The 12,816-nt window shown below is 45.7% G+C and overlaps 1 protein-coding gene across 1 annotated transcript; it reads left to right on the top strand.

Moving 5' to 3' along the window:
- The first annotated feature begins 2,787 nt into the window (after positions 1-2,787).
- On the top strand, positions 2,788-12,145 carry Pthlh (parathyroid hormone like hormone). The gene is made up of 4 exons (XM_057778383.1): positions 2,788-3,314; positions 3,506-3,630; positions 9,233-9,649; positions 11,799-12,145. The coding sequence occupies exons 2-4, from the start codon at positions 3,530-3,532 to the stop codon at positions 11,806-11,808; spliced, it is 528 nt and encodes a 175-aa protein (XP_057634366.1). The 5' UTR covers positions 2,788-3,314; positions 3,506-3,529; the 3' UTR covers positions 11,809-12,145.
- The last annotated feature ends 671 nt before the right edge of the window (positions 12,146-12,816 follow it).

Below are 12,816 nucleotides of genomic sequence, written 5' to 3' on the forward strand. Positions count from 1 at the left end.
CACTTTTCTAATAACAGGAGGATTGCAGCAACCTGGTACACAGATCAGCCCCTCCCAGGAGCAGCCTTCCAGGTATTAACGAGCCCCACCCACTGCAAACTGAACATGGGCCAGTGCCTTCCTCCTCTGTGGACGCACAAACCTCATATTCCTTTTCCTTTTGGCAACCTTGAGGTCAGCTGACCCTGCCTCCTCCTGTCCTCAGAGCTGAGACCCTGTGGAAACAAATGAGGACCCCGCTGAAGTGATAACTTCTCTTTATCATTAGATAGTGGCCAGAGGAGAGAAAAGATGTGTGTGCTTGTTTGGTTTCATGGGTTTTAGAAGACCCTCCTTGGAGCTGCTGGCAGGCAGATGTGAAATCTTGTTGCTAATCCTGAATCCAAGTGCATGATTCAAACAGGTAAATCTAATGTTTATTTCTTTGCTTATTATTTGGCCCCAAAAGGAAGACAGAGGAAGACAGAATGTGTCAACTTTTAGTTTTCTGTTTACTTCTTTCTGAAGAAGAAACATGCAGGTAACACCTGTAAACCAGTGGTAGCGTGAAGTTAAGGGGTGTGGGACCCGCACTGATGCTGGGGGTGGAAAGGGAGTGTAAAGACTGCTCTTGAGCTGAGGGTTGTCATACGTGTGGACCAGGAGAGACAGACCTTCAGGGCCTCCTGTTTGTCACACTGCGTTTGTGTGACAGGAAGTAACGTTCTCACCTGGTCAGACACATGACCTGTTCATGAGCCTGCAGGCTGGGTTCCCATCATGCTTCCTGATTGCCCACGTTCTGAGCATGATTGGGAGTTAGACTATAATATCAATCAGAAAAGACCCTTTGCGGCGTCAGATAGATGCTGAGGGAAGTTTACTCACGAAATTCAAATTCAGTTCAAAAACTTCAGCAAGAAATGAACAAGGGCCACCCGGAGGGACAGCCTGCTTTCTAAAAACTGAAAAGACCGCTCAGAGGAAGCTTTTAATTCATTAAAGATCTGATTTTACAGAACAAATATTTCTAAGAGACCGAAAGGCTCTCCCTTCTTCCTCCAGAACTTAAAGGAGGTTGAAACTCAAGGGACAGGCAAGGGAAAGGCTAGAGTTAGGAGAAGATGAGGCCACTTACTTGTCCTTTGTCTGCATTTTCTCTGTAGCTTCTTTCTTCGTGTGGAGTAGAGGAAATTCTTTAAAAATGGATGATGTTTTTCCATTAGCATCAGAAAAATGAGTGGGCAACAGAGGGAGGGAGAGGAGGGAAGGAGAAGAGGGTCAATTTTCTCTAGAAAAAAAAAATCACCATCAAGCAAAGCAGTGTACAGATCTCAGCCGCTAGCTCACAGTGTGCACCAGCATGCAGGATGTATGTACAACCTAAGCCACTTAGTATTTTGAATCTAGATTTTGTTTCAACATTTTATTGAGAGAGGATAGATTTTTTTTTTAAGTCAGAGTAATTTGAGACTTGGCAAAGTACCTTTGGATTTTTTTTTCCTTGCTGTGGAAGCAAATACTATCATTTTAATGTTAAAGAGTCTCAAGAACCTCATTTGTGCGCCCCTTCCTTTCCTCTCATGGGTCTCCCCCACTTCAGCTCTCACAACTAGGGCTCCAACATCTTTGGGGGAGGGGGGTGTCTACCACGAAGTGCTCCAGGTTCAAAGGTTGTCTGTTCATGCCATGCAAACAGGTCTAACAGTTACAAATTCTTAACCACTTAAAGGAAGTTCTGGAAATTCCCACTTTTCTTTTTAAGGTGGGAGGAAGCCAATTTTTTTTTTTAACAAGTATGAAGTTTAAAGGAACCGAGGGAGACAAGGGCTTCTGAGGAGAGGGGACCCCACCCAAGACAGCTGAAAGTCTTAACTGCTGGCCTGCAGCAGTACCGCAGGGGAGGGGATGGGTGAGGAGTTCATGCCTCACCGCTCCTAGAAGTCTGTAGAGCATGGGGGGGGGGGGGGGATGGACAGCTCAGGCCTGACAATGGTCAGGCTCCCAATCATCTTAAATGTCTGAATCACAGGAGCCTCGAAGAGGCACAGATGAAACCTACCAGCAGGCCTGTCTAGAAGGCAAACTTCTTTTGAGTGGCTCCCGCATTTATTTTGCAGGGTCTAGGACCTGGGGAAACCGATATCCACACCCACATCGCTGGACACTTTCCTATGTGATAAGACCCAAGAACTCACAGCTTTCTCCCCAGTCCAGCAGAAATGAGAAGCTGAAGCAGCTGGGAGAGGGTGAATCTATAGCTGGGCATACAGTAGGTTATCAGAGGAAGGGGGGTAAGTACTCAGTGCACACTCCCAGTCCTCTAAAATCCCAAAGGGGGTCTTCATCCTTGCCCATACACTCTTTCTTGAACCTACTCCAGATGTGATGTCCCCAACCCTTCCCAAACAGCGAGGCCAGAAATCGCTTTTGCTCTCCTGGATGCTAGCAGATGGTCCCCTCCCCAGGGTGAGGCCAAGCCAGGCAGGAATGCTGGCTTGCAAGGGTGCGAGCTTGCAGGCGAGCTTGGGACTCCTGGGATTCTCAGGCCACCGGTTCTCCCTCTTTGCCCGCTCTTGGCGACCTGGGCTCCTGGACCTACAACTCAGGCGGCAGCAGGCCGGGTCACGAGGCGGAAAGCTTCAGATCGGCCCACGCGGGGCTGGGGCTGGGGTGGGGCTCGGTGGCTCGGGCTCCCCTGTGTTCCCCGCCCCCGCCGGCCAGCTCGCCCTTGCTCCGCCGGCGCGTTCCTCGGGCGCCACCTCTTTGCGACTAGCTCATTTCTCAGCAGGTTGGCCCCAGAGCGTGTGAACCTTTTCCTTTTCGGGCTGGACTCGCAGCCCCTCTCCAACCTGCACCGCCCCAGCTGGGCCGCTCCGCCCCGCCGCCGGAACCCGCCCTCACGGCCACCTGGCCCTCGCATCCACGACACGCGCGCCTGCAACTTGTTCAAGGGCGTTGTGGAATCAACTTTCCGGAAGCAACCAGCCCACCGGAGGAGGTAGACCGACAGCTATGTATATATATGCGCTCTCCCGCAAGTGGCTGTGCACCCAGAGGCCAGGGTCGCAGGGCAGTTGACTCCCGCGGGACACTCGCGTTTGAGGAAGGGGTTTACCCTGCCCCAGGAACCCCAGACTGCTGCCGCCAAGACTAATTAGGCATTGCTATGGGAGCCACGGCAACGCGCCACGCATCCCCGACGCCTGTGTAAAACGCTCGGGTTTTCGCTCTTCTTTCAGAGGAAGCTCTCCGGTTGCTTTTTCCCCCCTCGGGTCCCATTTTGCCTGTGTGGTTTGGGAGAGGCACAGTTGGAGGCGCTGATTCCTACAGAAGTAAGTGTTCAGGGGCTTACAAGAAACTTTTTTTTTGCTTTCTTTTTCTTGTTTTCTTTTTCCTTGTAACTTGTGAGATGCTCTCGACATTGGAGTGTCTGTTGGGAAGTCACGGGCATCCAGAAGAGGGAGCGGGGCAGTGCGAGGAAGAGATGGAGAGCCGGACTGACCCTCAGGTTCCCCTCTTGCAGGTCCCAGAGCCAGCGAGCGGCACGATGCTGCGGAGGCTTGTTCAGCAGTGGAGCGTCCTGGTATTCCTGCTCAGCTACTCCGTGCCCTCCTGCGGGCGCTCGGTGGAGGGACTCAGCCGCCGGCTGTAAGTACCCAGTCTTCCCGGGGCACAGGGTAGGGCAGGGGAAGGCCAGTACCAGAAGTGGCCAGGCTGGAGCCGTGCCGATGCCCAGGGCTCAGAGCCATCCCTGATGCTCCCAGCCTGAGTTAGACACCCGGGTACCTGCTACCAAGGGGCTGTGCCCAGGAGAGCCATCTGAAGAACTGGTGAGACACTTAAAACTGGCAAAAGACAGCTTGATGTATCTTTCCGTAAGAGGGAGCCTCTCCTTGAATCTCTGTCCGCAAGCTCTCTGCCTGCAGGGGTTCCTTTACCAGCCCAAAGTTCAGAAACTCAGCAGAAAGTCGAGGGATTCCAGAGCCGCTTGTGTGCTTGTGTGCGCGCGCGTGGGTACGTCTAAATGTGGGTGGCAGTTTGTGTGTGGAAAGCAAAAACCTTGTGTCTAGTTTTATTATGAATGACATAATTTTAAGCATATAAAACTGGACTGTGTTACATAACGAATCATATTATATAATTTAGTAGTAGCAACTTTTCAGTGGCAAACTGCCAACTTTAGTATCAATATCATTCAGGAAGGCTGGTGTACTTGCCTCCAAAATGGACTTTAGGGGTGGAAACTTTCTTTTTCCTGGAATTATTGCTAGCGGTTCTTTAATCCAGAGTCGAAATATTTGCATTGTGGACTGAAAGTTTGTGTTTGGACATTCTCAGTTGATTTTTTTTTTTAAAAAAAAAAAGTGATTTTTTTTTTTTACTTTGAGATAAGCATACATCTAATTACACCAGCAAAATATCGCTGCAGTGTTTGGGAAGTTGTCAGCGTGCTTGAGTCTGGCTGTCTTCGCAGTATATTGGGCATAGCAGTTCATCGACTTATATATAACACCATCTTTGGGCTGCTCTCTGAGCAGCAGACTCCGTGTTCGGGGTGGGAAAACCATAAAGTTGAAGAACTGAACAGAGGTTGGTTCTGGAGAAGGCATTAGGAGAATTTTCTCTCCTCACAATAGAAACAGCAATATCTACCTAGTATTTACAGGAGGTTCCTGGTGCTCCGTGTAAATTCCCGAGGGTGTACAAAAAGGCAACTGTTCTGTGCCTGCTTTGGGTCTATTCTTATTAGTTCGGCAGAAAATCTTTAAATGAAATTACTTTAGACATGTCTGGATCTTGGCACCAAAATGAAAATCTATTATGAATCTCCTAAGGCGAGTTGTGTAGAACATTGTACTGGAGATAGAGCAGTATTGTGTCCCAAGAGTGAGTGTTCTGCTGCCTGTTTCTGAAAATTGTCTTCAAACTTTTTGCTCATTTTGAGACTTGTGTGAAATTCAATTACCTAACATCCAAATATAAATATAGATGAACTGGATTTAAAAAAAAAAGCACACTTACATACTGTATTTATTTGGCTAAGAATTTCTGTCTTGGAGCAGAGCCAACTTTTTCTTTAAAGTTGCTTAATACCTATTTTCTCTTTTGAGAAAGAGTAAATGAACCATGCTCGAGTCTACAATGAGCAAAAATAGACCAGCGTCCTCAGAGCTATTTTTAACTCTTTCTTTGTTGCACCTTACAAAACTACCCAATTGTCAGCCAGGGACTGTGCTCCAGTTCTGTTGATAGGTGAAATATAATATTGTAGTTAAATGCTCACACTTAGCTACGGTTATAAAAACTACGAGACGCTCACACACCTGATGGCTAATATAGCTCATCACATCACAGCTGAGGTTTGTCAAGGGAGCTGAAATCATTGGCAAATTATTTTTTTTTATTAAATCATCACAGTTAAACAGATTTTTCAAAAAAAACTCATTATTATAAATTATTTATTATTATTACTATTATTATTATGACTGCTGCCAAGCAACAGTGTACTCTGTGTGCTGGACAAAACATTTCTCTGCCGTTCCCAAGATCGGGCTAGCTCCTTGAAAGAAATCTTAACTTACCATCAAGCCATGTTAATATCCAGTTTCAGGGACGCTGTTTAAGAAGTATTGATTTCTTAAAGCTGGAAATCGGTACCTTTTAGAGATAGAAGACTATTATCATAGTGTGCCTCTTAAGCTGTAAAGGGATATTAATGATTATTAGCTCGTGACCAAGTTAGGAACTACTAAGTTGGGGTGCACGGATGCAGTGATGAGGATGAACACAGTGGCGAGAGGGTCCTCCATGTCTGGCATAGCACGGGAGCCCCAGGCTGTCTTGCTTAGGCCAGATTGGGTCTAGTCTGACTGAGTCAGAGGGTTGGAAGGGAGCTCTGTGAGTCACACCAGCTCTGACACCCTAACTCTGTGTCCTCAGACTCCTAGTGCGCCCCCAATCCTCACATCAGCACCCTCAAGCTGCTGCGGGCAGAAAATTTTCCATGACTGCTGCTCCCATTCCTTGATAGCTCCCCAGCGCTCCGTTGTCCTCCTTGGAAACTCCCTTGAGAGGGTTTTTTTTCCTTTCTATCAGAACTGCTATTTTGACTAAAGCCCAAGTTATCTCTGTTAAACATTTTACCCAAATTTTTATCTTTTTTAAACAATCATCAAAGAAGATAAAGTATAATGTACTCACTTTTCTCAGGTCTGTAATAAGACCCTCGCGAGCCACCATGCTATGAGATGTTTACAGAACTCGTAACAGACAAAGACTGATGTTGTGTTCGCAGCTGAGGTGTTTCGGAATCATCTACATTGAAAGTCCCTTCATTTATTCCATACCACCAAGGTCTATGCTGTTAGCTCATGTCAATCATCTGCGTCATTTTATATCTTATTTTGGAAATAGATCATTTCCTGGACCTTATTTTCCCTGTCCTTCTACTCCTCTAAAGCAGTTTCTCAGACAGATATGTGTAGCCACAGTACTTCAATGGCAGTTGTATTTAAGATTTTAAGTAGTTTATATAACTGTGCGTAAGATTGGCATCTAAGAAAATGTGTGTTCTCTAGGCTGGGTGAGTGGCTCAGATAATAGAGTGCTTGCCTCATATGGAAGAATCCCCGTGTTCAGTCCCCAGCATCATGTAAAATAGGCATGGTGGTACCTTCTAATCCCAGCACTGGAGAAGTAAGGGCAGGAAGATCAGAAGTTCAGGGTCATTCCCAGGGATACAGCAAAAAATGCACACCAGAAAAAATTTTAAATGTGTTTTCTACCATGCTAACAATATCTTCTCAGAAGAAGATAAAAAACCTTGCACCTCATGGGAAAGATACTAAACACCTTACTACATGAATTTTATAAAACCCAAGAATGGACTATTGTTGCATTTCCCCTGAGAACCATCCTGGGAAAGCACAGCTCTTGAGCTGTGAAGGTGCCATGACTCATGACTGCAGGCTGGCCAAGGTGACAGACACCCATGCCAGTCACAGAGGAAGGGGCAATGGTGACTTGATTCAAACAGAAAGGCTTGGCTCCAAGTTCAGATAGATTGGAACTGTGCAATCAATAAGCTTGGACATTAAAAATAAAACAGCCAGGAATTGGGAAAGAAATAAAAGTCTCTAGAATGATTCATTACCAGCAAATGTTTCTTTTTAATGTAACATTTTGTTAGAAGATACTTACCAATCTGCAGTAGTTTGAGAACCACCATTAGAGTCATCCTGTCTTTTAAAAATGTTATTAGAGGATATAAATACATTGTACCCAAACCTCAAATCTGTAGCCTGTTAAAAGTTTCCGGATTACTAACTGTTACCAGAGTAAAAGAATTTTAATCTGTTCACATGTGGCACCTTCAGAAAGGAAGAGAGCCTCCTTCATGCCTCATTTAAACTAGGCTCCTGTTAAATTCCTTTCCATGAAGTCATGTCTTTTTTGTAAATAACCTATATTGCTTAAAGTCAGTCCCCATACCAAAATACTACCAGGAAGCTGGCATTCTGATCCCACCCTACCCCCAACAAGAAACTGAGCTCTGAGAATCCTCTCTATTTCGGTGATGGAAATGACTTTCGGTGGAGTTGGTCTTCAAGAATGATGATCCTTTTCCATGCCGTCAGCCCACTGTCATGGGCTTGCTATGCTGTGCCCTACATTTCTTGTTTCCTCTCTGCGGTGCTTGCTTCTGCATCGCTTGGGCTTGAGAAAGTGTTGGGGGGCTTAAGAAGATAGTCTTGACTTTCAAGAACCAGAGCCTTGCTTTATGAAAAGAACATCTCCTCTCCATACCTCATCTCTCCCATCTTTAAAATGGGCCTAATGAAGCTGGTTACTATTCTCCTGCTTCTCTGAGGAGTTGATGAAGTTCTATTAAAAAGACATGAAGGCCTCAAACACTCTTGTAGGCGCAAAGGAAGGATAATCATGGAGTGGGTCTACAAAGTACACCCGGATACTTCTGAAGAGAAGCCTTTTCAGACAGCTGGTCCATGGGTGGAGGCTGGGGTTTGGTCTAAAGCTTAATTTAAAATGTTAGGTGATGGTGTGCACCTGTGAGCCTAGCACTCAAGAGGCTGAAGAGGGATTTAAGGCCAACCTAGGATCCATAGAGTCTTCCAGGGCAGCTTGACTACATAGTAAGACCCTACCAAATAAATAAATAAATAAATAAATAAATAAATAAATAAATAAATAAATAGGAAAAGAAAGAAAGAAAGGACTGTAAATTGAAGCGACAAGAGCATTGTGTGTCATCCTAAGATATAGATGGCCTCAAACTCGAGGCAATCCCCCTGGCTCAGCGCCCCAAGCACTGGAATTATAGTATTCCCCATCATACTGAGCCTCTGAGATTTAAAAAGAAAACAGTAACGCACCAAAGGAATAGAGGGGTCTCATTGGGGCGGAGGAGTCCAGAGATATACCTCCTGCTGCTCCTCGAGGGGAAAACTTACCTATTTCTATTTTCTCCCTTTCCCTCCACCTGCACATACATGTTCCTGGTGACTATTCATACATGTTACACTCTTGCATCTGGGCCCCCTGGTTGCCTAGACAACCATTCATTTTCAATTCTCCCTCAGCCTTCTTGCCTCTTTCGTTCACACTTGCTGTGTTCAGCTGTTTGTGCTATCAAGGTCGTGTGTGTGTGTGTGTGTGTGTGTGTGTGTGTGTGTGTGTGTGTAAACTTGGAGGATGCTCACTTAGAGCAATTCATTTGCATCTCCTGGGATGGGCTCTATCCCGGAAAAGCAGGCAGCTGGCCACTTGGGTTTGTTTCTCCAGCAGAATCCTGGGAAGTTTGATCAGATGCTCGTGATTAGGGTCCATGTCCTATTTAGATTTTCTGCAGCAATACGTCATAACAATTTTTTATTTTACTTTTTTATTATGTATTTCTGGTGCTGAAAACTGAACCCAGGACCTCACACACTCTGAGCAGGGTCTTTGTGACTGAGCCTCATCTCTGTCTATTCTGAGTATGACTGAGTCAGGGCATTTGCGGCAGGCATGGGAACTGAATTTGAGGACCCCTTTACTTTATACAGATGACCCTCAATTATACTGCATACTCCTGTTCCCACCAGGGCGAGACTTGGGGACTGGCTCCTAGGTCTCTACTTCCTATCTCCCTTCACTGCTCCAGAAGTCAGTTACTCCCCCAGTTTACCCCTGCAAGGACCCGCTAGCAGTGCCCTGCGGACTCTGCTGACCCTGCCTTCTCTCCTGACAGAAAACGCGCAGTATCAGAGCATCAGCTACTGCACGACAAGGGCAAGTCCATCCAAGACTTGCGCCGCCGTTTCTTCCTCCACCACTTGATTGCGGAGATTCACACAGCCGAAATCAGAGCTACCTCGGAGGTGTCCCCCAACTCCAAGCCTGCTCCCAACACCAAAAACCACCCCGTGCGGTTCGGGTCAGATGACGAGGGCAGATACCTAACTCAGGAAACCAACAAGGTGGAGACGTACAAAGAACAGCCTCTCAAAACACCGGGGAAGAAGAAGAAGAGCAAACCCGGGAAGCGCAAGGAGCAGGAGAAGAAGAAGCGAAGGACTCGGTCTGCCTGGCCAAGCATATCTGGGAACGGCCTGCTCGAGGACCCTCTGCCTCACACCTCCAAAACCTCGCTGGAACCCAGCTCAAGGTACCAATCCCTGTGTTCAGCAGGGCCCCCTGCCTCCCTCTGCCATGGTCCAACAGACCCAGAACTTTCTCCAATTCTGTGTCTCGATCCACGGCTGCATGATTTAAAACCAATATAGGCTACGCTGCCAGCCCTATTCATTATCACTCCACTAAACAATTTAATTTCCCTATTTCCCTTCCTCCAGCCCAATCAACTTTCCTTCCTTCCAGTATTCCCCTTCCTTTACCTTCTTCCTTCCCTACTCCTCCATCCTCTCCTCTCCCCTCCTCTCCTGCCCCTTCCCTTCTTCCTTCTGGTTTTCGCTTGTTTGTTTATCCTGAGGTGGGTTCTTCCTCATAGCCCAGACGACTGTGAGCGCTAAGTCATCCTCCTGCCCTAACCTCTCAAATGCTGGCACCAGAAGCATTCCCCGCCAACAGAGTTCTAGCAATTCCATTTCTTACCTGTGCTTCTGAACCTAGTGAGCCTCCTCATGGTTGACTGGGAAATTATACGTCTTCCCCATGTCAACATCTTGGAAAACCTTCCTAACGTTTTTTTATTTTCTTTCCTTCTCTTCAAGGAAGAGCTCAGAAGGCCTTGATAGTCTCCACCAACATGGCCAGGCAGGTTATCACATAAGCACTTCTGAACCATTCACACAATATTTAATGAAATGTATTTCATTACATTTTTGACTTGTTTTGACATAAACAAATTAAGTTATTTTTTGGAATTTATTTGATTTTTAATTACATCTAATTCTGGTTTCTACCAGCTCAAGGAGAAGGAATGGTTTCTGACATGTTTCAGTCTTAGACCTAAGTTTTCCTCATCCTTCTGTACCAGCAAGTTGGCATGACTTCCCCTAGTAACACAGTAAGAAGTAAGGAGACATAACATCTCGAAGCTGGCTTACCCTTCACACACAGATGCAGGAGTTCAAGGCACTCCGAGTTGTAAAGCCAGGTAACTCAAGGTTAGGTCTTAGGTCTAACATCAGCATCCACCACCTTGAGCGAAATACTATTGATTCCCACTTTTGTTACTCTTTAACTCAATTCAGTCCATGACATTTAGTAAGATACATTTTAGTCAGCACAATACACAGATGAGTGCATTTTGAAGTATTATTTCTTATTTTGCTTTACTGCTAACATCCATCCAGCTCAAACATCCATCTTAAACTCTCCTTTTCTTCACAGTTAGGGGCTGTTTAACTCTTACAACCAACACTACCGGGGACGAGTCATCCCCTCAAGACACCCGACCCCTTGGACAGCTTTTCTTCCTCTAAGCTGCCGTGCGACACTCCAACACGGTGCAAAGCTTTTGACTCTCACACCCACACACATCCGCCTGCCAGTGACACAATCAGTTCCTTCCTAGCCTGAAACCGTTTCCTTAGAAATGAGTGTGTGTTCATCACTGAAATGCTGCACAGAGAGCCAGCCCAAAAGCTCTAGCGCCCCAGCACGCTGTCTCTGCAGTCATCACACTAATTAGGAAATGCATGGACCCCAGCACCAGCTCTGGGTCATCGCAGACAGAGCAATGGCCCCTCGAGTTATTCCCAGGGATCGCATCATTGGAAATAAACTTTTATGTAGAGTGGAGTGGTACACACCTGTAATCCCAGTACTTGGGAGGCTGAGGCAGGAGGATTGCAAGCTTGAGATTGGCCCAGGATATACAGTGAGAACCTCGCACTGTATACTAAGATCCAGTAGCAGTCTCATTACAAATGTATCAAGACAGCTCCAAAGTGACAGGTCATTTCATACGAACACAGCATGTTCTGTTTAACTCCACCTTCTGTGTGGGGCCACATCCCACGCGCACCTCATTCGAAGTGAGGAGTGTTGATGTCCGGAGCTCCAGCCTAGCTCCATCTCCGGGCTCTTCACCCAGCTGCTTTCCCCACATGCCGACTGGCAGACATGGCAGCTCTCCTTTTCTGGCTGACTATGGTTAGATATTCAGGCCCTCCTTTCTGTCTGTGCCACGCTGGCTTTTCAGCTGAGGTTCCTGAGTCGGGTATCTCCCATAGGGTACAACTTGAGGTCCCACCTTCTCTTCCCACTGAATCTGGCTCTCATTTTTACTGCAGGTTGTCCCGTCTGTAAGGGAGACTAACTTCTATTCCTCCCCTTCCTTGTCTTCACAGGACGCATTGAAATTTTCATCGAAGATCTTCCAAGGACACGTTACAGGATTTTGTAATAGTAAACATATGGAAAGTATTAGACATATTTATTGCCTGTACATACTGTAAATGCATTGGGATCCAACTGTCTCCCCAGGAAACTGCACATTGGTCATGTGAATATTTTTTCTTTTTTTCTTTTTGCCAAGGCTAATCCAATTATTATTATCACTGTTACCATAATTTATTTTGTCAAGTGATGTATTTATTTTGTAAATGTATCTTGGTGCTGCTGACTCTGTCTATGTTTTGTAACATAATGCACTTTAGGTTTACATATTGAGGATGTTGGTGAATTTAACATGAAAACGTGTCTCTATTTTGTGGTTGATTTTAATGAATGCTGAAATATAATGATCTAGATTGATTTCCTTCTGTGCATGTAAAAATGGCAATATTTTAAATTTGTAAAGAATGTCCAATAAAATATAATCTAAACACACCATGAATCACAATGAGAATTTTATCCTTTAAAGTTTCTCATCTGAGGAACACAATATCATTTAAAAAAAAATTCTACTTGAATATAGTCCTAAGCTTAATATGTTGATATGGGCATTTATTCCAACATGCCCACATTAGCTTTTAGTTAAAAACCACTTAAAGTGTACTTTGTCCAATATTTCAGTTCAAGTCAATAGAATGTCCAAATAACCTGGACTTCAAGCTGAAGTGAAGACAAGACAGAGCAGAAAATCAACAGAGTAGTCAGGAGAAAAGGTCAAAGAGGGCTGCCCAGAGTGAAGACCCAGACAGAAGAGGGCCCGAGACTTCAAGACTCTGAATAAATCTTGCCAATGTAAAGTTTAGTTTGCGAGAGTTTGCTCTCACTCATAACAGTAACAAAGATCTGCTCGGGAATTCTGTGGGTAGGGTTTCCTAGCAGAGAAAGAAGAGAGAGTGGTTTGGACGCTGCAGGATGATCCGAAAGGCCACAGAGGTGAGGGCCTCTGGGCTGCAGTTTCGGCCCCTGGAGGCT

The sequence above is a fragment of the Chionomys nivalis genome, chromosome 1 (genome assembly GCF_950005125.1).
Source record: "Chionomys nivalis chromosome 1, mChiNiv1.1, whole genome shotgun sequence".
Lineage (NCBI taxonomy): Eukaryota > Metazoa > Chordata > Mammalia > Rodentia > Cricetidae > Chionomys > Chionomys nivalis.